Source organism: Falco peregrinus, chromosome 4 (assembly GCF_023634155.1).
Source record: "Falco peregrinus isolate bFalPer1 chromosome 4, bFalPer1.pri, whole genome shotgun sequence".
Classification (NCBI taxonomy): Eukaryota; Metazoa; Chordata; class Aves; order Falconiformes; family Falconidae; genus Falco; species Falco peregrinus.
The window spans coordinates 22,237,112-22,261,118 of NC_073724.1; the positions used below are offsets into that span (position 1 = coordinate 22,237,112).

Consider the following 24,007-nt stretch of genomic DNA (forward strand, 5'->3'; position numbering starts at 1 on the left):
GAAAGTTGGACAGATTTCATTAGGTCTGCCATACAACATGTTATCTACCTAGCGGTGACAGAAAGCAAGTGCCATCTATAAGGCCACTTCTTCAAAACACCTTGAACAATTAACCTGGGAATGTAAGAATAACATCTTGTCCTCACTCACAGAATCATCTCTGCTTCTGAGGAGAAACTTCATGTTTAAAATTGCACTTTCTCTGTTCTAATGTTTACTAACAATTATTTCAATTAGGGATTTTTAAATAGGGAAAACAGCATTTCATCTGCTGTAATGATTGCAAAATATAATGAATAAAAACCCACACATGCATATATAAGACTGCATATTGAACTGGGGCCCTGGTATCAGAAGTGGAAGTGGATTTTACACTGGAACTTCTAAAGTATCAAGGGTTCATTCAAGCAGTGATGTTGAGAGTGATTTAACTAGTACATATTTAGTGTTTACTTCCTGCTTTCCTAATTTTTTTCACATTAAATTATCCCCTTATATTTCTCCTCCTTTCTTTCTTCCAGGCATCAACCTGCTACCAATGAGCTTTGTACAAGGTGGAAAAGCACTTAATATGCCAAAATATGCAGAAAAGTAAGAGAAGCAGATACTATCTTACAACCCTAGCTCCAGCCTGAAGTCTACTAAACACATAATTTTTCTTGGACTGCAAGAGTAAATGTAATCTGTATTATTTTCCAAATTGGTGTTTTAGAAAAATCAGAATCTGGTATCTGGTCTTCTATGAAGGTCCTTCAGAAACAGTGCTCAGGAGGTGTTTAGAGTACAAAAGACAGCATCAGGAGTCATTGACTTACTTTACATATAAATCCAAATGCCTCGGGAAATCTATTTTGCCAGCAAGAATCTTCTGATATATACCAAATGGATTGTCATCAAAAAATGGAGGAAACCTATTTTAATACAGCAAATTTTAGAGGTTAGAAAAACAAATTTCTAAAAATCTTATAAACACCATTATGTTATAGTAATTGCCCTCAGAAATCATTGATTATATCGTTCCTTCAAATACTACAGGTCAAACAAATACTAACCTCAAAACAGAAAACATTTTTGTATGCAACACACTGAATACAGAAATAAACTCGAAGTAATACAGGAGAGATTTGTGTTACATTAATACAGTAAAAATACCAATTATGAAACAAATTCTAAGTGTTAAAGTAAAAAATGCTTTACCCTTCTCTGTAAAACCCAAGGGTATACTTTCCAAAACAGCATTACCATTTTTGATCCTTGTCCTGTAACTGCAGGCATACCCTTATTCACTAGTTTCTATCTAAAGTCTCAAAGGATCCTCACATGAATAGATTGTCCAGTTCAGTTATTTATTGTACTTGAATTCATGTATATGAGAAGGTTTGAAACAGACAACTATTCAGAAGCTGAAATTCTCTTGAAGCGCAGCTTTCTTTCTGTGCTGGACAGATAAAGTACTTATTTCATAATCTTCCTCAGATGATCAGTAAATCCAGATGCAATTAAAATTCTACAATATTTTCTAGAAAGTTCTTCATGCAGTTATGAGCTAACAGAGACTACTTGTCCCACAGCTACAGGAAGAACTGAATGTTTTCCGTTGTGCTTCCTTCACTAGTGTAATACATACCCTGATTACTGCAAGAGGCTCAGGGGTATAGGTGTGTCCATACAGTTGTTGTAAGCAGCTTAGCCCAAGTGCCCACAGGCTTTCAGAGTGGCAGTCACCTTTTTAGAAGTTGTCACAGGAAACCTTTTAGGGGAATGGAATAACTAACTACTCATTTACTAATCTCAGTCCCACCTTGACTTCTGTAACATGACCAAAGCATCCCTCTACTATGCTTCTGTCTCAAGCCTCTCTACAGAATAGAAAAAAAGGGATTTTGCACATTAACCATACTAATAACGTCCAACCACTATTGCAGTCCAATGTTCTAAGACATTTTCATATCGCCCCAGTGTTTTATAATTACTTTCTAAGAGAACTTAACTGCATACGTATACACACAAATACGGTGCTAGTGACTTTGGAAATCATTGGTAACACAAAAAAGGGCGAAAACAACATTTCCTCATTTCACATTCTTTCCTTAATTTTATGCTACTCAAACTAGCTTATTCCTCAACAAATACTATACATTATTTCCACTAAGTGCTGTCAGAAGTATTAATTTCTTCATTAATCAGCTGACAGTCAAGGGAATTAGCATTTCCTTTGAAATACTGTAAAATTCAGCCACAGACAAAACCAAATTCCATCAGAATAGTTAAGTAAAACTGTCTGTATGCATGAAGTAAAAAAAGGTAGTACTTCAAACAACAGAAAAGCATGACAAATCTGGATAAAGAAAGACTGAAGAACATTTGTTGGTGTTGTTCAGAAGGCCAAAGCAGTTTCATTATGAAAAACTGAATAATCTTGGCTAGAAAGAAACTGGACAATGTAAGAATCTCAGGGAAAAAAATAAATATTTGTGGGTTTATGAATTCTTGCTTTGACACTAAAAAACAAGCAAAATGTGATCGATATTTAAGATGCATAAAAACTTTCCACATCATACAGACTATCATATAAAGTTTCTTTTTTAGTCAGCCAACATTGTATCCTTCACATCCTCTGAAGTTGACAAATGGTACACTCAATTTCCAATTTTGTATTTGTTATTAGATATTAGCACCTATAAATGCAGAAAACAATTAGAATGAGACTTTATAACTATGTACGACAAAGGTAATCTGCAGTAAGTGGACTCAAATGAAATGCAAGGTTTTTTCTTCCATCTCCAAATATCCTGTACACTACTGAGGTGTCACATCAAGAATAAGAAGCATGTATAAATTTATACATACTTATACGTGTTTAAATGCTCTTTGTGTTCCCACTTTGAAAATCTGAAATTACTATGTTTAGAATTCTTGAAATTTAAATCACAATTGGCTATATAATAATTTAATGGCAACACTGCTTAAAGTGTATTTGAACTGTATGCAAAATTAGAATACCTTTGAAAAACTGCATAGTTTTCTTATGGACAAACCAAGTAACTTGACTTTTCTATTACTTGTAAATGTCAATCTTCAACACACCACAAATTATAGATAAAACAAAGTATTCTGCTGGAAGCTACCTAATAAATCAGCAGCCCCCTTGCCTTGAGTTTCAAACTGTCTTCACACCATAATACAAACATCTGCCTTGTTTCCAAGAACTGAAAAGAAACTAATATATATATATACATCTGTGTATGGGACAACAGCTGCAAACCATTCCTTTTGCTAACTGATGCATAACAACAGCGCTGACATTGGTCCCAAAGATAACAGATATTTTTAGCACTCCAGAAGAGAAACTGTAGAACCTCAAGGGAAAACACACAGGTCTGAGAATATGAAACCGTAGACAAGAACCATTAGCTACCTATAACAATAGACCAGCACATCACATATGACCATCAAAGCAAGAAAGAGAAACACAAAGTCCCCATTAAAGGAGAAAATTCAGTTAGCTACACATCTCTAATTATACCTGTACAATTATGACCTGACATCTAACATTAAATAACAAGTATATTTTCCTCTACCATAGATTGTAACAGAACACATATTCAAAATAAATAATACAGTAATAAAATGAAACTAAGTAAAATATAAAATACATATATTAAAATAAATAAAATCTTTCAACTCTTTTTATTGACGGTTTGTTTATCTTGCTTAGATTAACTCTGTGAACTTGATATTACTAATATGTTTTGTAAAGCTATCTTCTCACCCCTGGTTTTCCCTGTTCTTTCTCCTTCCTATTATTTTATTATCTTAAACCTAAATGGGACCTTGCCTTAAATCTAGTGTGTGCAGAACTAAAATTCCATGGGCCTCTAGAGATTAAGCCAGAGAAATAAGACACTGCAGAACAGGAAAGTGAAACCACACTTGTTTGTTTGTTTTTAGAGAGACTATTTCCTTATGCACACATCTACCAATTCTTCTCAATTGCTTTTGGGGTTCACAGAGAGCAACTTCAGGAAATTACTACCAAATGTCTTGAGTAATTTACTTGCAGACAATAACTAAGTCTTGAAGTCAGGTTTTGTTCACTTTCAAATAATTTTTATATTTCTTAAATCTTCTTTGAATTTCAAGGTATAAAGTTACCTAGGACTGTTTTTGCATTAAAAGCCTTAATAGTAAACATCAAACCACATTTTGAGTTGAGGAAACATATCTTAAAACACTATTGCCAACAACAGCAAAAAGCTGATAAAATGCTAATAGCATATGCCCTATGCAACAACCTGCCCTCCTGAAGAAAACCCACACATGCCACAATCCTTGCCCCACTCAACCCCAAAACCTCAGAATCTTAAAAATACTAAGCAAATAGTATCAATCTATGCTCTCCACCTCCCCCATCAATAAAAACCAACCAAACTAAACCCTTCAAACAAAGGAACCCAAACAAACAAATGTGTGGAGTCCCTACCCCAGCCTTGGAAAGGGACTCACCCGAACACTAGAAAGTAAAAAGCAGCATTCAATCATTATGGAGAGCATGTCTACACAAACACTGTAACTAAATCCGTTAAAAATCACTTGCAGCAGGCAGCTGCTCTGTCAATCAGCCTACATCTCAGTTGCCTTTTAGAAATGTGTAATTTCTTTCTGTGCGTTAAGACTCCCTATAGCCAAAGTGTTTATATTGAGCTTGGGGGAATCCAGATCCCATCACTTGAGTCAGATATTATCAGGCCATAGAAGATCCTACACAGAAATGATTGCAGCTGCTCCCTTTTTTTAATGACAAATATATACCTGTCATATTGCAGCAGAATATATAGCAGTCATACTTCAGCACCCTGCATTCTTGAGGTCTCATTGAACACAGAGATGAGATCTTGCTTGACTGTCACGTGTAGTCAGTATGTTAACTTTGGAAACCATGTTTCTGTTAGTGCTCAAGTAAAGAGAATCCTATCAACATCTCTGTGAGGCACTGAAAGGAAAACCACCCAAACCCCATTTACACTGAGGCCACACAAACCAAAGACAGCGGTCCCACTGAAACCTGTGGCAGGAAGGTAAATCACTCAGACTACAGCTGGGAGACTGCAGCACCTGTTACAGCACCAGACACTTTAATCTACAGTCTTCATGCTGTCTAGGACTAATATTAGTGGCAACAAGGCTGCTGGGAATCTCTTGCTCCTTTCATCCCTCTGAGAAGGATTCCCTTGACCAACCTGGGCCGCTCACCCTTACAGGGAATGGTTGAAGAAAGGTAAAGCCTGGCTGCTGCACAGATCAGCCTACATAAATAATGACTTTTTATTAGACCAGTCAGCCAAGCCTGTCTGGGTCAGCAGGGAACTATTAGTATATTCTAATGCTCTTTCTGTCCAGAAATTGCCTTAAAAGTAAATGCATATGTAAGCCTGCAGGACATTAAAAAAGTAAGCAGCAGCAGCAGTGCAGTCCTGGGATAAAGATTTGATGCTATTGGGTGAAAGAAAACATGCAAGGGATCGAAGCTCTGAAGTAATCATCTATTTGGAACTGTCTACAATCTGATGAGCTTGTCCAAACACCAGAACAGTCATCAATGTTACCCTGAACCGACAGTACTGTAAAGAGGAAAGGAAGAAGAAATCCACACAGGGAAGTTTTTGTTCCAACCATTCTATGGAGTTGCAGATCTAGAATGAAAGGCCACAGAGGCAACTCAACGCAGACTCAGGGAGTGAGAAGGTACAGAGCACCCTGGGCCTGGAACCAGAAAGATCTAATGACTATGAAACCAAACTGATGAAATATACTCTGATTCTTCCAAAGCTATGAAAGCCTTGCTTTCACCTGCATTTGTTCTACTGCACCAACCGTGGCAAAACTCATTTCATTCAAAGTTCCCACTTTTTCTTTTTTCCCCCAAGTACCTTCAAACGATACAGCCCATACAAAAACCATGCAGATGCCTTGTTCAGTACACAAGCAGAATTTCACATTCTTTCTAAAACAGCTATTTATTTTACAAAGAGTATTTATTTTATGAAATGAAGCTTCTACATACCTAATTCTTAAAGTCAGAAACAGGTGATTATATTAATATTATTATTTAATTAATATTATAATAATATTATATATAATATATATAATAATATATATATAATTATAATATATAATAATAATAATTAATATTATAATAATAAAGTCTCTCTTCAGTTTGAATTTGTATCTTTTGGAAACATTGCTTATCAAGCAAATTCCAAAACATCAGAAGTAGTGATGTTTTCATCAATCAGAGCAAACTGATTTCCCAACAGACCTTTTAAGATTTTCCCTGTTCTTTTTTCTTTGGCTTAAAGAAAACCAGTGTTCTGTAGTGATACAAACTGTACTAATAAAAGTCTTCCTACTTGCCACTGTGCATTTTTACAGACTAAAGGTCTCACCACAAATACTATTTCACTATGCTAGAAATCAATTACAGAGGTTTCAAAAGATAACTAGTAGTCCTCTTCTTTACCCTTTAAATATAAAGGATTTTATGTACAAAAATCCAAACTTCAACAAAATCTGACGTTCCAAAACAGATAAGGAAAAGAGCAGCTGTTAAAAGTGTTAAGTAAAAAAAAAAAAAAATAAATCAAACAACCAACAAACAAAACACAAAACAATCCACATAACAACAGCGTTGTTCTGTATAGCCTTCCAGTTCCTTCAGAGGCAAAGATGAGATTGGTGTATCAGTAATAAATTTAGGCCAAATTTGCTATTCCGAATATCATAAACAGAACTGGTAAAGCATCCTGTATTACTGTATTACATAATATTGCTGTGATATAGTAATCATTATCACTTACCCTGACAACATCTCAAATATAAGAATTCCTAGGGCCCACCAATCCACAGCTCTTCCATGGCCTTTGCTTTGTATAACTTCTGGTGCAAGGTACTCGGGAGTGCCACACAGCGTCCATGTCCTGGGAGGAAAAAAGAACCAAAAACCCACAAAACAAACAATACCAGACTGAAGTGAAACTGAAATAACAGTAATAGAAAAAAAATAATAATCACACACACACATAGAAAGTACCCAACATACATCTATGTGTTTATTGTACAGAGAAATAAGAGAAAAAAGAAAGACTTCTACAAGATCTAAGATTGCTTTGACAATGCTCTCCAATTCTACTACAACAGATAAATACGGAAATTAAGATACTTCTAGACTGCAGGGCATATCTGTGCACAAGAGTATCCTGACTGCTGTTGTAGTAGTCTATCCATTAAGGCTTTGAAATTATTAACAGTGGTTTTCGTCCTGTAAGCTGCAACCCCTGGGAGTTCATGGACTGTTTCTGACAAGCCCAGCAAAAGGCAAGCTTACTGGCCTTTGCCAGCAAAAGGAAAAATTCTTAGAAAAAAACAAAGGGAAGAGGGGGGATAAAAACCAGTAGTTTAAATCAGTAAATAGCTGCAGACATAACTAAGACTGTAAAAGTAATCCAAGTGATGTTTTTCAAATAGTATTGAAATATAACCTGTCACCACATCCACAATATTCATTAAAATAAAAATATTTTGTATTTTTAACTACTTAAAAATAGGTACAAGTTGTAGTTAAGCAAGGGTGAGATATGTAAATAATACTATTTTTGATATATTTTAATGCCATTTTTAGTTGTAACTTTCTTACTATAAGCTCAGGATATAAAAGTGTTACATTGCTACCTAACTGAAGCTAAGTAGTTAATGTTTACAAAGACCAAATTAATATGTTATGGAATGTTTCGAAACCGTTTCTTTCAGAAATGTGAACTCTTTGTAAAAATACCCATGTAGAATTTGCCTGGCTTCACTACCTTGACTTATATTTAAATATGCATTACAGAAAAAAGTGTTCTTTCATTCTACACTTCCCTGATAGCAAGTCAGAAGATGAGACTGAAGAAGTGCTCACCAACTCAAAAGCGGGTGAAGTAGCAGCACAGAATAAGAAAGAAAAAAGTGCACTGCATTTTAAGAAGAATTCTAATAAAATATGACAAAGAATACAGTTACTATATTAATGGTCACTGCACACAATTCCTAACTTGCATCAAAAGAAACCGCTTTATTTGTGAGTGCAAGAAGAATCTTCTCCAAACAAACTGGTAACATGGGCCTGAACAAATGCAGTAAGATGAATAGCAATCACCTTTAGAAGTAATACATACTCCTTTCAACTTCCAGTTTTTCCTACCACAGTTCCGCTAAACTTAACAAAACTTCTTTTTCCTAACAGTAAACAGATATTCAAGATGCACCTTATTGAATCTCAGACTGCTTTAACGATTAAATAATACATTTTTCTGAGATTGCAGAATTATTTTAAACAGCTTTTGGGTGTTTTTTTATTTCCTTTTGTTTGGTTGGATTTTTTAAGCCTTAGCCTTGATTCATAAAAACACTTAAGAGAAGCTGTACAGCCAGCCACAACTTTAAATGAAGATCTATGATGCATAGAGTGGAATTCCTTCAAGCTTGATTTTAATATGGCAAAAACTAAATTACTCCAACTAAACTGTTAGAATGCATTAGACATACTATGCATTCATGTGCTCCATGGTTCTTGAAAGTTGAAACTACATTCATTACTAGTGTAAAGGCTACATCTTCAATTTTTTCATAAAAAGGTGGCATAATTTTAATTGCTAGAAAATATAAATTCTCATTTTCCAAATCAAGCACGCTCAAGAAAATTCTTACATACAGTGCTGCTTTACACACCACTGCCATCTAGCAGTTGCCTGGATCAGGACTAGGTAATTAAGAAAACCAGCAAACCTTGTATCTTTTACAACAAAATAGTCCCCTCTCCCGCAAATTTAAAAAGGTGTATTCAATCCATCATATGGATTTTTATTTATACAGATTTAGCCAGCTCTGCAAATGAAGCAGCTGCCAGTTCTACTGTATTTGTGAAGAAGGGCTGTACAAATCAGGCAGACAGGGCAGGCACACCGATTTTAACGGACAAGGTAGACTGTTTGCAAGACAATGCCCCACAATGGTTATTCTTTTCTTCCCGAAAATTGCCAACAGTATGAATGCATAAATTCAGCAAAGATACAGTCTTCATCCCTTATGAACATCACTTACATGCAAGAAAAAATCAGTCTAACATTGGGCCATGACTTCTAGTACCCACATAATTTGCTGGTGACAATGTAACTAAAATGACCCTCTATTACCATACAGGGCAATAAACAAGATATTTATTTTTTTTATTCAAGAAAAAGGAAAACCACAGATTAAGGAAAAGCCAACATAACCTGGAGTCCTCTATCTGCATTATGAAAAAAATTATTACCACCACCAGGTCACCACCTACTTCTCTTAATTTCAATCAAGAAATGTGTGTTTCCTAACTACACAAAAACTTGGAGGAAGCTCAAATTCTTTGTCAAGTTGTGTATTCGTGCCATGAGATCATGAGTTGTATTTCTTTTGTTGGTCATGAAACAAATTATTTAATATTTTGGAAAACACATCAAGTAAATTCCATAAAAAGATCAAATTGTCTTAAGTATTTTTTAAAATCTTTACTATTTCATGACTTTTGCATATTCATCTCAAAATTCAGATCATCGTTTTGAAGATAAATGATAAAGTAGAAAAATAAGAATAGACTGCTTCCTTTAAATTGCTTCAGAAAGTCCACTGCTCTGGGTTTTAAATATAAAAGCTGAAATACAGGCAAGCAATAGTTGATAAAGCTGAACATGCAATTTTAAAACATGAAAATAAAGCAAAGAATCTACTTTGGTCACAAAGGTAAGCCATAAAATTATATTTGCAGGACTTGTTAACACCATTATTTGAAGAAATTAAGTGTCCATAGTTAACGTATTTTAGTGTTCTATACCATTCAGCATACACCTCTGTAGTCCCTGACAGGCTTCTTGTGTATGAGCCAGATAATAACAACGTCCTTTTGGTGTTCTCTTCTGCAAGTTTCTCCATAATTGTATTCAATGGAAATGGCTTTATTTCCTGCCCACAAGTTTGTTCTGCAAGACATTCTGGCTTCTACATTGACAAACAATACACTTTGCAAACAAGACTTGCTGTGTCTTGTTTTTTCTCTTCAATCCACTCTGCAAAGCAGTCATGAAGCACATCCAGCTTAAGCAACAGTGCAGAAGTATCCCCAGTATCTTTAAGGTTAATCACTTCTCTAGTTTCTAGGAAGACTTTAATAGTTTAAAATTGTTGGGTTTTGTTTGTTTGGGTTTCTTTAGGAATGTAAACTGAATAAACTAAATTTAACAGCAAATAACATTCCTCAAAAAAAAAAAAAAAACCCAAAAAAAACCCAACCCCAAACAAACATTTAAAGTCCTATCTACCTAAAACTTTCATAACATTCTGAGTGAAATCTGTGCATAAAAAAAATAATAAAAAATTCTAGGAACTTTACTTTTGTGCTTCTCTGAAAGAACACTGGAATTAAAAAAAAAAGCAAACAAAAAAACCACCACAAAAAACAAGTGAGAAAGATCAGAAACATATTTAATGTATATACTATACTCCAAAAGTGGCATGTGCTTTCCAGAAAAAGAAAAGTCTAAAATTGTAATAGCTGTAAAGTTCCAAGCAAATCCTTTGTACATCCTTCAGGTAACAATCATATATAAATAACCCCTACCCATCTTCTTTCTTGACAATAAGCTTTTTTTAAGGTAGTGGCACATCTATTTTATGTGAGTGTACTTCCAAGAAACTGAAAAGGTTAGTAAGTCTTCAGTTAAACACCACCAAGGCGCGAAAGAGAAGAAATAAACAGCAGTTGAGACAAAGACACACTGTTTTGGAGAAAAATTTACAAATTTTAAAAGAACACTATGACCAAGAAGGGAGGACAAGGATAAACAGAAGAATGTATCAACAAGGAACAGAAGGAGACAAGAAAACCTCCTCTCTTTCCTCTTTCTCTGAAAAAAAAAATAATTAGTGTCTAACCGTTCAGAAAATCTACTGATAAGAAGGCAAATACGCATGCTGCTTCCCACAGCGGGAACATAAGCTACAAGCTGGTCACTCTCTCTAGAGCTGGTTATTGTACATGAACATGGTGAACACTTTACCCTTTCACGTATGGTAATGGAGAGAAAGTAAAATGCACACAGAAAAATCTCGATTAAGCAACTACAGATTCATGGAAGTTATTATGTATCAAGAATGTGTAACTATATTTAAGGTCTTCCGCAGACCATGTTTTATTTTACATATTATGTCTTTTCTTGTCTAGGAATACATTTGTTGGTCCTAAGTGGCAGGACTCCTCACAGCTGTTTGAAAAACATATATAATTGTTTTATTTTTGCAGTTCCTATACACTATATATATGCATATATATAAACACATAAGGTTCAGGTGTACAGATTTTTTTGTCATTTTTATGCACAGCAAACTTTGTACTCTTGATCAAATACTCTATGAAACAAAATAACCTACTAAAGTGCATTAGTGGATAAGTTGCTGACAACTGCATATTTTTACAGTGACAAAAACAGCATTGTGAAAATGACTGCAGCTAGTGGAGAGAATACAAGGTAGTTGCAAAAAAAACCCAAACCAAACCCAACCCCCCCCCAAACAAACAGACAACCCAATACAAAAACCCAAACCAGACTTGCATAGGTAACTACCTGTGCTCGAACTGATAAAGTCCTTCCAGCTTTATGTTCTGTATTTATATTACCTGTTGTACAGTTACAGGTAAATCAGCTACGAATTCAAAAAACTACTGCAGAATTCCACCATTCAATTCAATACAAACTGATCAACTTCACTGCCCCCCCTGCAATACGGGATGCAAAAGAACAATCAAAAGCAGCAGGGATAACTTGTTTTGATGTCCTAAAAAGTATCTGAATGAATTTACTTTTACAGATCCATCTTCCAGATTGAAAAACAGACTCTAAATTGAAAAATATACTCTTAATGTGAACTATCACCTTATTTACTGAAGGTTTATTTCAATTGTGCCTTAAACCCACAGAAATCCAAATTAAGAATAACCACTATGTGGCAGTATCCACATGTAAGAAGACATAAGAATTTGTATGAAAGTGTCCTATAAAGAGATTGTCCTACTTTCTTACATGGAAATAGCCTTACCTTCCTCTTCCTGCAGAAGGTTATTTTGATTTAAAAATAAAATGTAGAAAATAATAAAGCCAATGTTTGTAGACTTACCTGCTTGCCCAGTAGAAACTGAATTCAATAAAACACATTGATACCAAAACACTATGGGTTTAAAACAGACTTTTAGACCTCAAGGGTGAACAGAACCAGCGTAATTATCAGTTGCCTACCATTCTTCTGTGCTGAGGCAACCCAGCACTGTGAGCATGTAACCCACAGGGAAGCAACTTTCATGACCTCCATAACACGACTTGATTTGCCGCCTCTGACTTTTACTTCATAAGGGATCCATTAAAAGTAGCTCTCTCAGATCCACCTTCATTTCAAATTGATCTTGCAGCATTTCCCGCCCCCCCCCCCAGCGAACTGTTGCAAAAGCAGCATCAAACAGGTAAACAGATGAGTGCAGGGTATGAGCACCTACCTATGTTAACGCCTAACCTGCTTACTAGGCTGCCGCAGCTAGTACAATCAGATAATAGTCTCCCTCAAGGGCATAATACCAAACCTTGTCACACTGCTTTTCTGATATGACAGGCTAGGTTTTTTCCTCCCTTTTTCTGAATCCCAATGACAGCTCTTGCTTCCTTTTAAGAACAGGTTTTATAACCTTGGAAGAGTAGTTCAAATGGAGAGAACAGAGAAATCACTGGGGAAAAAAACCTCTGCATTATCAAAGTTCACATACACTAGTAAAACGGATGTAAGGCTGACAGTGTTGCAGAAGTTACAGTTAAACAGACCACTTCTGCTGAAGCTAGCCTTAGTGTTTCTGTCCAGATTTTACAGTTTAATTTCAGCAACAGGCTAGCAAAAACATAGTCTCCAGTTTTAAAATGTTATTCCCACATTTCAAAAATCTCTCCAAAAGTAAAGCAGAAGGAAACACGAGTTACAAAACATTTAGCAATTCAACATGTATGAGGGATTAATGTCCCATTTAACATACTGACGTACGTGTCTCAATATTTGCTCATATTACTTCCTAACTCCCTTTTTACAAGATGACTGCTGGAAACTTGAATAAACAAAACTACTCAAATAAAAATACTTTTCTACAGTAGCTTATCTATGAAATTGCTCCAAGTTATAGCTGAGGTGCAATATTGGTTTCCATGCTGGTTTAAGGTGATAATTTCCTTCATATTAAGGGATTTCAGATGTGTGAACCACATGGAGTGTTAGGTGAATTGCTGAGCTCTAAAATCAAACTTTTTTTCTTCTATTTCACATGCAAATCTTAATTATCGTAACAAAAAACTACTTACCTATCCACCAGTTTTTTAGCAAATCCAAAATCAGTAAGCTTGATATGTCCTTCTTTGTCTAGTAATATATTTTCAGGTTTTAAGTCTCTGTAAACTATTTCTTTGGAGTGCAGGTATTCTATTGCACAAATAATTTCCGTAGAGTAAAACAGTCCTGTGCTGTTGTTGAAACGCCCCATGTTGCGCAGGTAACTAAAAAGTTCTCCTCCTGGCACATACTCCATTAACATATATAAAAAACGTTCATCGTGGTTGGTCCAAAATCTGTAATAAAAATTTTATTGAATAAACAAACAATCACTCTGATTTGCTTTAGAAATAAATTTCTGTAAAGTTATCTCTGTTGTCCCAACTATTTATATAATTAATTGACGGTTTCTATTCTGCAAATACTAAAACCCCCAAGAATCTAGCAGGATTATGTAACAGAGTAGCTGACTTAACCTGAAAAGTAAAACAGATAGTTCAGGATGCACATGGCACAAGCCAAGAAAGAAAATCTAGCTGACAAGATTCAATTTCATTGTACAAAACAGGTTTCTGTTAAGCACTTAATAACTGACTTTGTATACTGCCAGTCTGCTAAGACCAGTTAATTCTTACACACTTTACAGTTTATTTTATTTAATCAAATATTGCCAAATTGATGGAGGATGAGCAGAATCTGCTTTTGTAAGGATGTTTATGACAGTATGTTCAAAAACAGGACACCACAGTTCTCCTTCCTCTTTCCTATCCCCTCCTCCCTGGAAATATACAACCCCAACTAAAGCATCAGTGTAAACCACTGTGATCTATCTTTAACAAAAGCAACTGAAAAGCAAATATGACAACAAAACAAGATTCATTTCTGTACTTCTGAATTAACCTGATGATAAGAACCTTCCATTCCTCAGACTGTTGCCTTTAATTTAAAACTGCTGTTGTGGTACAGTCATTACTAGAGGGCAGTAAAGAGCCGATAAGGAAGAAAAATCATTTCATGAGGCTTTCAAATGCTTCATTACCGACTACAGGAATCGCCTCTTACATTCTCCAAAAGTAAGGTGTTCTTTTTCTATCCATGTAAAAAAATTCACATACCACACACAGAAATATAACTCAACAGTTAAGAAGAAAATAAGTATCTAATAGTGTCTCGAAGAGTATTTTGCCATTTTAACAGGAACAGCTATCCCTATTCCTACAATAACAGATAAAGAACACTGTATCCCTACTTACTTTATTGATACAAGAACAGAAGTTACTTCAGCTTCTAGTAACTGCTTCTGCAGTATTACCAAAATGGAAAGATCAAATATCTTTCTCTCTGGGGTTTGGTTTTTTCCCCTTCATTAGCTGGTTCCTAATCAAGGCATACAGTCTCAAGAAAGATAAGCACAGCAAACTGAGCTACCAAAATCGAGTGACTTTTGCTCAGTAAGATTTTCTTTCTTGATGCTGGCACTGAGGCAACCAAGAACATGAGAGACTATCAGACATCAGCAACAGCTCCTCCATTCCTTCCAAAGTGATGAAGAAAGCAGCATTCAGGCTTGCTTTTTTTTGCTTTTATGGCACCATTTCCCTATCACAAAGTCATCAGCATCATTAATTAGTTACCAATAACTAATGCTCAGAGTATCCTTCTTGACTATGTAAAAACACTCTTGAGATTTATTTTAAGTAGTTAGGCAAAGCTGCACCTACAGAAAACAAAGAAAGAGGAACAGGAATGGGCAAAACAAAGCCCCCAAAAAAACATGAACGGGAGCAGAAGGGCAAAATCTGACAAAGAATATAGAGGAAAAAACAGAAGACTTAGACCATTAAAACACACTAATTTTACTGGAATTAACTTCTTCAAGAACTGACTCTTAAAGGTTTGTCTATCCACAGAAAAATGGATACATTACTTGGTATAGATGAAAAACAACAAAATAAAGATACATGTGAAAATTACAGCACAATATGAACTGCTGCACCCACAGATGTGTGTGTCTCTCAAACATAGCACTAAATATTGCTGTTGTGGTTTAACCTCCACCAGTAACTAAGTGCCATGCAGCCACTCACTCACCTTCCCCCCCCCCCCCCCCCCCCCCCCCCCGCCTCCAGTGGGACTGGGGAGAGAATTGGAAGAATAAAAATGAGAAAAACTCATGGGTTGAGATAAAGACAGTTTAATAGGTAAAGCAACAACAGTGCACATAGGCAAAGCAAAACAAGGAATTCATTCACCACTTCCCATGGGCAGGCAGATGTTCAGCCATCTCCAGGAAAGCCGGGCTCCATCATGTGTAAAGGTTACTTGGGAAGACAAATGTTATAATGCCAAACATGCCACCTCTTTCTTCTTCTCCCAGCTTATATATGTACTCAGCATGATGTCACATGGTATGGAATATCCCTTTAGCTAGTTTAGGTCACCTGTCCTGGCTGTTTCCCATCCCAATTTCTTATGTCCCTCCAGCCCTCTCGCTGGCAGGGCCCAGGAAACTGATAGGTCCTTGATGTAGTATAACACTACCCAGCAAGAACCAAAGACATCTATGTGCTGTCAACATTGCTCCCACACCAAAGCACAGCACTGCACCAGCTACTAAGAAAATCAACTCCATCCCAGCCAAACCCAGGATAATTGCCTAGGAGTCTTCAGTGACCAGCTGTTGCAAGAGCACCAAACAAGCATTTCAAAAAAAGTTTAAATTGAGTAGATAAATAACTTCAGTATCTACAGAAAAGCAGGGTCTCCTTATATGCAGGAATGGCATTTCTCAAAAGTAACAGCAAAAAGAAAAAAATTATTAAAAAGTTCTTATATATAGGAAAATAGAGGAAGGATGAACATTAGAAATAAATTACATGCAGCATTACTTTACAATTCTCCAACATAAAGTGCTAAAAAAATACAGTATTATGCTGCACTGACACATATTCCTTGTTTTGCAACCAGAAGAAGATACCATCTGTGTTTAAGATGGTGATGCTAATTGAAAACACAAAACCCAGACCACATAGATAACAGTTCAAAGGCATTTAAGCAGAACTACATAGAAATTTTTTCCCCTTTTTGTTGATCAACTGTAGTCAAAGAATTTATGTAAAAAAACCCATGCATTGGATAGAGGAAGAGGTGACTGAAAAGATGCTGTTAGCCACCCGAAAAGCTGCAGAGTTTCATTTGTCATAGTTATAATCATCCATGAATCTTGTTTAATTAAAGTACACAAATACTAACATTCAGCTAGGTTGCTTTGAGTCACCTTTGCCAAGGGACAAAAGCATCACATGGACAATTAATTGCCTGAGCATAGCTGATGCAGCATCTCCTTGGACATGTCAACAGAAAAGGCAGAGAGCTAGCAGACATGAAGAATGTTTGCCTTGCACACAAGTGAACTTCCATTTGAACTGTGGCTTTTGGCGATTTCAAAAATCTGACATTTTGGGAATAAACCATGAATGACATCAAAGAAAACTTATCAGTTTGGATTTCTGATCACTTCTGTATGGGCACAAACCCTCAGATCCCTGTCTCTGACTTCTCACCCAAGTTTCTCTATTCCCACCCTTGCTGCACTGTTCCACGTGCACCGACAGATTGGGGGGTTTTGTTTGTTCATTGGGTTTGGTACGTTTTGGGGTTTTGTTTGCTTTGGGTTTTTTTTCCCAAAGAATTTATGTATGCACATTGATATACATGTAAAACCCTGTTCCGTCCATATTTTAACCAGTCAAACCAGATATACTCAGCCTGTCCATCACACTTTCCTGCTTGCATCTCAAACTCTACATACCCTAGGAACTCATCTTACTGATACTATGCCACACACAGGATTTCTGAACACTGGCTGGAAACCAATAGCATCATGATGCTGGAAAAAGCAACAACACACCAGAGAAAAAGCCTCATCCTACAGGGCTCTTTCAGTCTTTCAGATGACTACCATGCTTTCGCCTCTTCTTTTCCCTCTGATACTTTCTTATCCCTGGGAGGAGGTTGCATGTCCTGCAGCCAAATATTAACTAAGGCTAATTTTGTCTAATTTTATGTAAAACTGACTAAGGCAGGTAAATGCAAAACAAATCTTGGTCATTGGCCCTGTATCAATATCCATGCATGAGAAAACACAAATGGAAATCAACTGTGCAATTACCCAGAGGTTTAGTGATCCTGTTAATAGATATGGACTCAGATGCACGAAAGGTGCTGTGGTGCTGTGAACAGAAAGGTATGATACCTTCTCTCCTTAATAAAGGGACCATTGGTATCATCAGAATCATCACAATCCCACTAAAATATAGTCTTCTAGAACTGTGTTTAAATTATGTTTCTCAATAGGTTCCATCACTTAACCTCAAATACGGGAATAACAAAGCCCAAGAAGTGCTGCAGATATTTAAACTCTTCAAAAATAAATTCTGCAAACATAGAGTTCACCTAAGTTTTCAAAAAGCAGATAATTAAATCTAATTATATCTTTATTTAGATATCTACAGGACATATATATGTAGAAATACTTCTTTTCTCACCATCTTAACATCAAGAATTATTCTAGAAGTCATTTTGATGAACCAATCCTAACACTTCTTCATCGGTATTTTCCCCTCACTTAAGAAAATTCTCTTCTGCAGTATGAAAATGAGAGAGGAAGCTTAAAATAAGTTGTTGCTTAAATGTTTAAATTAAGCCTCCTGATTTTACATTCTTGATTCTTTTATAGTAAATATTTTAGTCTCAAGTTATTTTAGTCTAGATTACAAAATAGAAATTAAATGCTTGGTGTTGGTTAAGTACATAACTTGCAATGAGACTGTGGAAAACTTTAACTGCACTTTATGTAGAAGTTAAATGAATTGAAAAAATGCAACAACTTACAATCTGATCAAAAAGGGGTGGTTGACTTCTTTCAAGACTGACTTTTCATTGTGCACATGTTGCTCTTGCTTCAGTCGAATGACATCAGGAATGCTCATTACTTTCAGTGCAAAGTAACGTTTGGCCATTTTTTCCTTCACCAGATGAACTCGCCCAAAGGTACCCGTGCCTGAAAAGTTGAAGAGGAAATGTCAACTTCTTGTAAAAAAGAAAAAAAGCAAAGATAATTTACTAAACTAAACCCTACAGGAACTCAATTCCTGGTTTGTTGCTTTTTTTTTCTTTTTTTGTTCCTGCCATCCCATCAATATATCAGTATTACATTTTTTACCTGTTTTCACACAATTTTTTTCTTGGGATTTCTCAATTTTTAGTGATAATGATTTAATAAGAATAACACTGTTGTGATACTGCCATTCTTTGGATAGATACTGGAAGCGTTTTTTGCAAAGAAGAGAACTGGCCCTGAGAAATGGTAAGGAGATGTATAAAAGTAGTATGTTATATATAAGACTAAAATGTAACCAATATAAATGAAACAAGCAAAACTGCTCTCAAGTGCAGAAGAAAGGCTGGGAAACACTCCCAAAATTCTAGGGATCGGTTTTAATTTACATTGGAGAGGGAGGGGTAGAATACATTCAGAAGTATTATTCAGCTTATTATACCCACAATGTGCGGCATAAAAAAAAATAAAAATCATCACTGACCAACAAAGTAATGTTCAGTTGTAATGGATTTAATAATTCCTCAATGCAAAAAACTACTTACCCTTCCATATATCAGTTATTAAAACAAAACAGCTAAAAATGAATTGGGGTTTGAAATGTTGGAATTCGTAACAGGAAGAGCCCAGAATATACAAAAGTGATGACAGCAACAAAAAAAAAATTAAAATATTCATCTACCAAAGTTCAGTCATGGAGAACAGATGCCTGCAATTATTCAGGTAAGGAGACTGTTCCCTTTAATGTGCACAGAGAGGTGAAGTGATCTGGTAGGATAAGGGAGTGATGGGGAAAAAAAATATTTAAAAGTTGCTGACCCCTCTAAAAACAAGAAAAAAATTGCTTATAGTGCTACATTGTTATATCACATGGAAACAGTAGTTCTCAAGCACCCTTTTTTGCAGTTGATGTATTATTTTTATAATTCACTCTTAAAAATATAAAAGGAAAATAAAACCATAAGTCTTTAACATATTATGCATTTCTCTATTCAATACAGTAGTATAAATTAAAGTTCCTTTTAAGTGCATTGCACTGAAGACAATTATACATAACTGAACTGAGTATTTCTTTTAGTTCAAAATGAAAGTTTGAACACGCAGATTTAGCCACGCTGCTATTTGTACTGCAGCACACTGTTATACACTTGAAGATGAACACCAATTTTAGTTCATTGGGTGGTTGCTCGTTTTTCTCCTCTCATTAAACAATGCCATGTAGGTTCCATTAGAACAGTACACCAGATACTTTTACTTCTATTCTCTGACAGAAATATGTGCCACTATAAAGGATGCTTGGCATTCAAACTAATTGCCTAAGTTGTAAAAGGTTACTCTCTTGTTAGAAATGCCTTCCAAAAAAGTAAAAATCTTGCACTTAAGCTCACAATCATCCCCTCCTTTGCACATACCCTAGGAAAGCAGCCCATAGATCTGTTTCAGTATTATTAATTGGTATGTCAATTGATTTCAGATTGTGTTGACCAGTTACGATCAATCTATACTACAAGACAATTTTCTATGACACGTAGTTGGTACAAGGAGAGGAGTATGTATATGAAAGGAAAATGATTTTTGACAGGGGCATGACAGGGAGAGACCAAAAACTGACCTTCCAAAACTGCATTACTCAGGAAAGAGATTAAAAACAAGGGAGGTTTTGCCTCTACTAGGCTCAAGAAACTTGGGAATTTTTTTTTCTTGGGGGGGGTGGGGGGGGTGGGGGGGTGGAGTTTGCAAGTTTGCTTTCTGTATCTGTATTATCTTTAGAAAATTTACATTTTATTTAACAGTTACTGTTTCCAGTCACTTACAGTCACCAGTAATATTATTTAAGAACATGGCCTTTACTAAAAAACAAAACAAAATACTCATATTACAAACTAGAAACTAACAACTTCAGCAATCCAGTTTTATAGAACTTGGAGCTCCATTACCAATACACCTTTCAAAAACAGCTTTTGAGATAAAACTTCTCACTACACAAACCCACCAAGGATTACAGTTGTCCAAGCACAAAAGATTCTGTCAAAGCAGTTTTACATTCCCACCTGTCCTGAGTTACAGTTCTGTAACCATGAAAACTGTAAACAGGTCTCAGATAAAGCCTTCTGTTATACTGAAGCAAGCCATCAGGTTACCCTGGAAAATTTATCATGCAATTAAATCCTTTAACAGTGCAGTCACATTACATGATTATACCTGTAAACAACCTTATTTGCACAAGGATGGGCTTCTGCAGTAAAAAAAAAAAAACAAACCAAAAAAAAGTCCCAAAGCTTCCAAGTACAGCCATCTGTTCAAGCTACTTAAAATACCAAATATTTATTATTTACGTCTATATTGGATATACAGACAAAAAAAAAAAAACAACTTAGGTTATTTCAGAATTAGGAGCTGAAATTTAAGTTCTAAGTAAAAACACTGTCAAGAATAATTTTAGTTGTATTGCACACCGAAACTAAAAGTTGTCTTAAATTCTTAAGACTTCCAAATGTGGACTCAGGGAAATTAACAGTACCAAGCTCGTAAGCAAATGCTGGTTTTATATACATTTTGATACTTGTATGAACAAAGTACTTCCGTAGACATATTCAACAGGGAAGTCAGAAGTGAACACATACCTAATTGTTCCCAGGTCTCTAGTGATCTCATGTTTCATGACTTGTTCTACTTGTCCAAGAAATTTTTATTTTAGAACGCATTAATTTTTCCTTATGCTATTGGTCCAACTTTACAAATGGTGCTGCTCAGAAATAACAACAGTAAGAATAATCGCAATCACAAGTTCCATCCATTTTCAAAGAAGAACCTGTCGGCGACTTATTTAGTAATAGTCCTAACTTTGGAAACGAGGCCTCTTTAAAAACATCTCTGCGAGGAACAGCAAAGCCTGGCAGGCTATTCCAGAATAGTGGCAAGCACCTAATCTAGAGAGCCTCCGGGAAAACGAGAAGACCACACAGACAGGCGTGAACACACAACCTCCCTAACCAGTTTTATTGTTGAACTGATTGCAGACAGTCTTTTTTCAAACATCTTTAGCCCAATTTCAAGCAAGTATGGAAATCAAGAAGACAATACAAAGAAACCATGTAACATTTGTTTTCAGATGCCTCTTCTTGTAATATGAATTCTCTCTCATTCAAGTCTTTTTAGAAAATCCAGCCTAAATCAGTTGGTAGTGACAGTACCCAGACTCACAACCGCCACCCTTCCAGCACTTTTGACAAACAAAATGCTCTCTTACAGCCCTAAGGAAAAATAATAGTGATGTTCTGGAATTTACTTACACCATTTAAGCTTAAGCTGTTCAATCAAACTCCTGTCACTGCAAAGAGAAGCAAACAGCAAACATGGCGAGTACTATGTATTTTTTTCAAACAAGACTTTAAACCATGTGGGGCTATTAACAAGGGGGAGCAGAGGAACTTGCTGAAACTTAAAAAAAGTTGTATAAAGTATGCAAATGGGGTTTAATTTATGTCTTTACGCAGCCACATACAGGACTAATTGTTGAGCTGCTTTTTTTTTTTTTTTCTTTTATGCTTACCTAGTCTACAGACAACCAGATAAAGTTTGCATACAGAGATGCACTCACTTCAAACTTCTGGTCTGGATCTCCTGCTCATGTTTCTAACCATTTTTTTCACAGATTTTTAAAATTCTGTTCTTTGTAAATGGAGGTGAGGGGGGAGGAATGGGATGGGACATGATGGTCAAGGTGGAAGCCTGCAACAAGCTGTTGTTACAGTTGTTCAGCACAGTCAAGAAAATCTAACTGTTTTATAAGAACAAGTTTTATTGTTGTTGACTAGGTGGAAATTCTGCACTTCAGCTTCATGGAAAGAAAACTAAAAAACTGAAGCAGTGAAGTGGCACCACAAAGATGGAGACCCCGCTCCAGAAATTGGAGGGAAGGTTTTTGGCAGCAGAAGGCAGCAGGGTTACTAAGTCTTCTATCAGAGCTCCACTGCCTTCTGTCCTCCAGGAAGGAGACACTAAGCTCATGGAACAGTTCATGCTAATCCCCAGGAAAGAATTGTTCCATTTTTTGCCCTGATCACCTCAGAGCTCAGTTACATGAACCAGCTAAATTTGACCTTCTGTGACAGGTAAGTAAACATTCCTTAGGATTACCTTAAAACAGAAACATTCTGTACTTGCTCAGCTAGCACATAATAATGGAAGGAAATACAGTGTTTACAGATTTGCACAATATTCCACTCATATTTATTTAACATTTATTTCAAACCAAGAGAACTTCAGGGACATTCTGGATGAGTCCTGGGATCTACCAAGTACTATCCTGCTGAAGGAACAGCAGTGGCTGTACACACACATGCACACAGGCTTATCCCTACCTGTCTCTATCACAGCATGTAATGCCAGAGTTCTAGAGCAAAAATGTGCTTGCATCAGAAAATTCTACCTCATGAAAACAGTTGTTACTAGAAGGTCTGAAGGAAGATTTGTAGTTTATTTGCACAGTCCCCTCCTCCCTGTTAAGGCATATAGCAAAAGGCATATAGCAGGTTTCTGGCCACCAGTACCAAAAGCGAGTGAAGAATGCCTGTGCTATTTACACTATTCAACACAATTCAAGATTTTCAGGACTAAACTGGCAAACAGAATAAAACATGCAAAATGTTAACCACTAATCCAGTATAATCTGTTTACAACAGAAACAATAAAATTTTTGGATCGCTTTGCAAACGTAATGTGGTTGGAGAACTTGAAGGAATGCCAGCAATCTCCTCAGTTAGGTAACCCTCTCATATTAAACACACACAAAGGGAGGAGGCCAAAAACTGTGGAGGACCAGCTTGGCCTAGGTATCAAACACAAGGAAAGGCATTCTGAGCCTCACAAAACAAGCTGGACTCCCCAGTGCCATGCCAGAATACCACAGCCGGTTTCCAGGATTTTACTCTCTTTGAAGCCTGGTAGAAAAGAATAAAGAATGTGGGAATATTTCTGATGCAATATAAGATACTTTTGATGCGAGGAAAACCAATCCTGCAACTTTTGATCAGCTAAAACAATTCAGTGAGTAGTCATGTAGTGATTATTTTGCTATTGATGTAGGTGACTAATTTAATGCTCTTTATTTACTCTCATTAATTAGGCCCAGCTGTTCCAGCTTCCCATCCTTTTAATCCCCAGCTCTTTCTTAAAACCAAGTTTGCCTCACTCGGATAGATACCATCTGTTTTAATGAAGAATAAACTAGGTCATGTGAGATCCATGACCCTGAGGGCTGCTTTCTAAGTCCCAAAGGGGTTGATCCTGACTTCCACAGATGCCTACAAAAAGCATCAGATGTATATGCTTTTATTTACAGTTAGAAGAACATTTCCTACTGTGCCACATATTAGTCTTTATCGGTAGCCACAAGCACATCAGACTTAATTCTGCTGAATATCAGAGATAAATTAAGTGAACTGTATTACAAACTCACTA

At 36.1% G+C, this 24,007-nt stretch overlaps 1 protein-coding gene across 1 annotated transcript in view; it reads right to left on the reverse strand.

Annotated features, from left to right (window-relative positions):
* Window positions 1-24,007, reverse strand: part of PRKX (protein kinase cAMP-dependent X-linked catalytic subunit) — a 63,221-nt gene that overhangs the window by 14,456 nt on the left and 24,758 nt on the right. The window contains exons 2-5 of the mRNA XM_055802379.1: window positions 18,319-18,487; window positions 13,458-13,721; window positions 6,858-6,977; window positions 816-911 (exon numbers count right to left, since the gene is read on the reverse strand). Coding sequence (XP_055658354.1) covers window positions 816-911; window positions 6,858-6,977; window positions 13,458-13,721; window positions 18,319-18,487 — 649 coding nt within the window. The remainder of the gene's footprint in view (window positions 1-815; window positions 912-6,857; window positions 6,978-13,457; window positions 13,722-18,318; window positions 18,488-24,007) is intronic.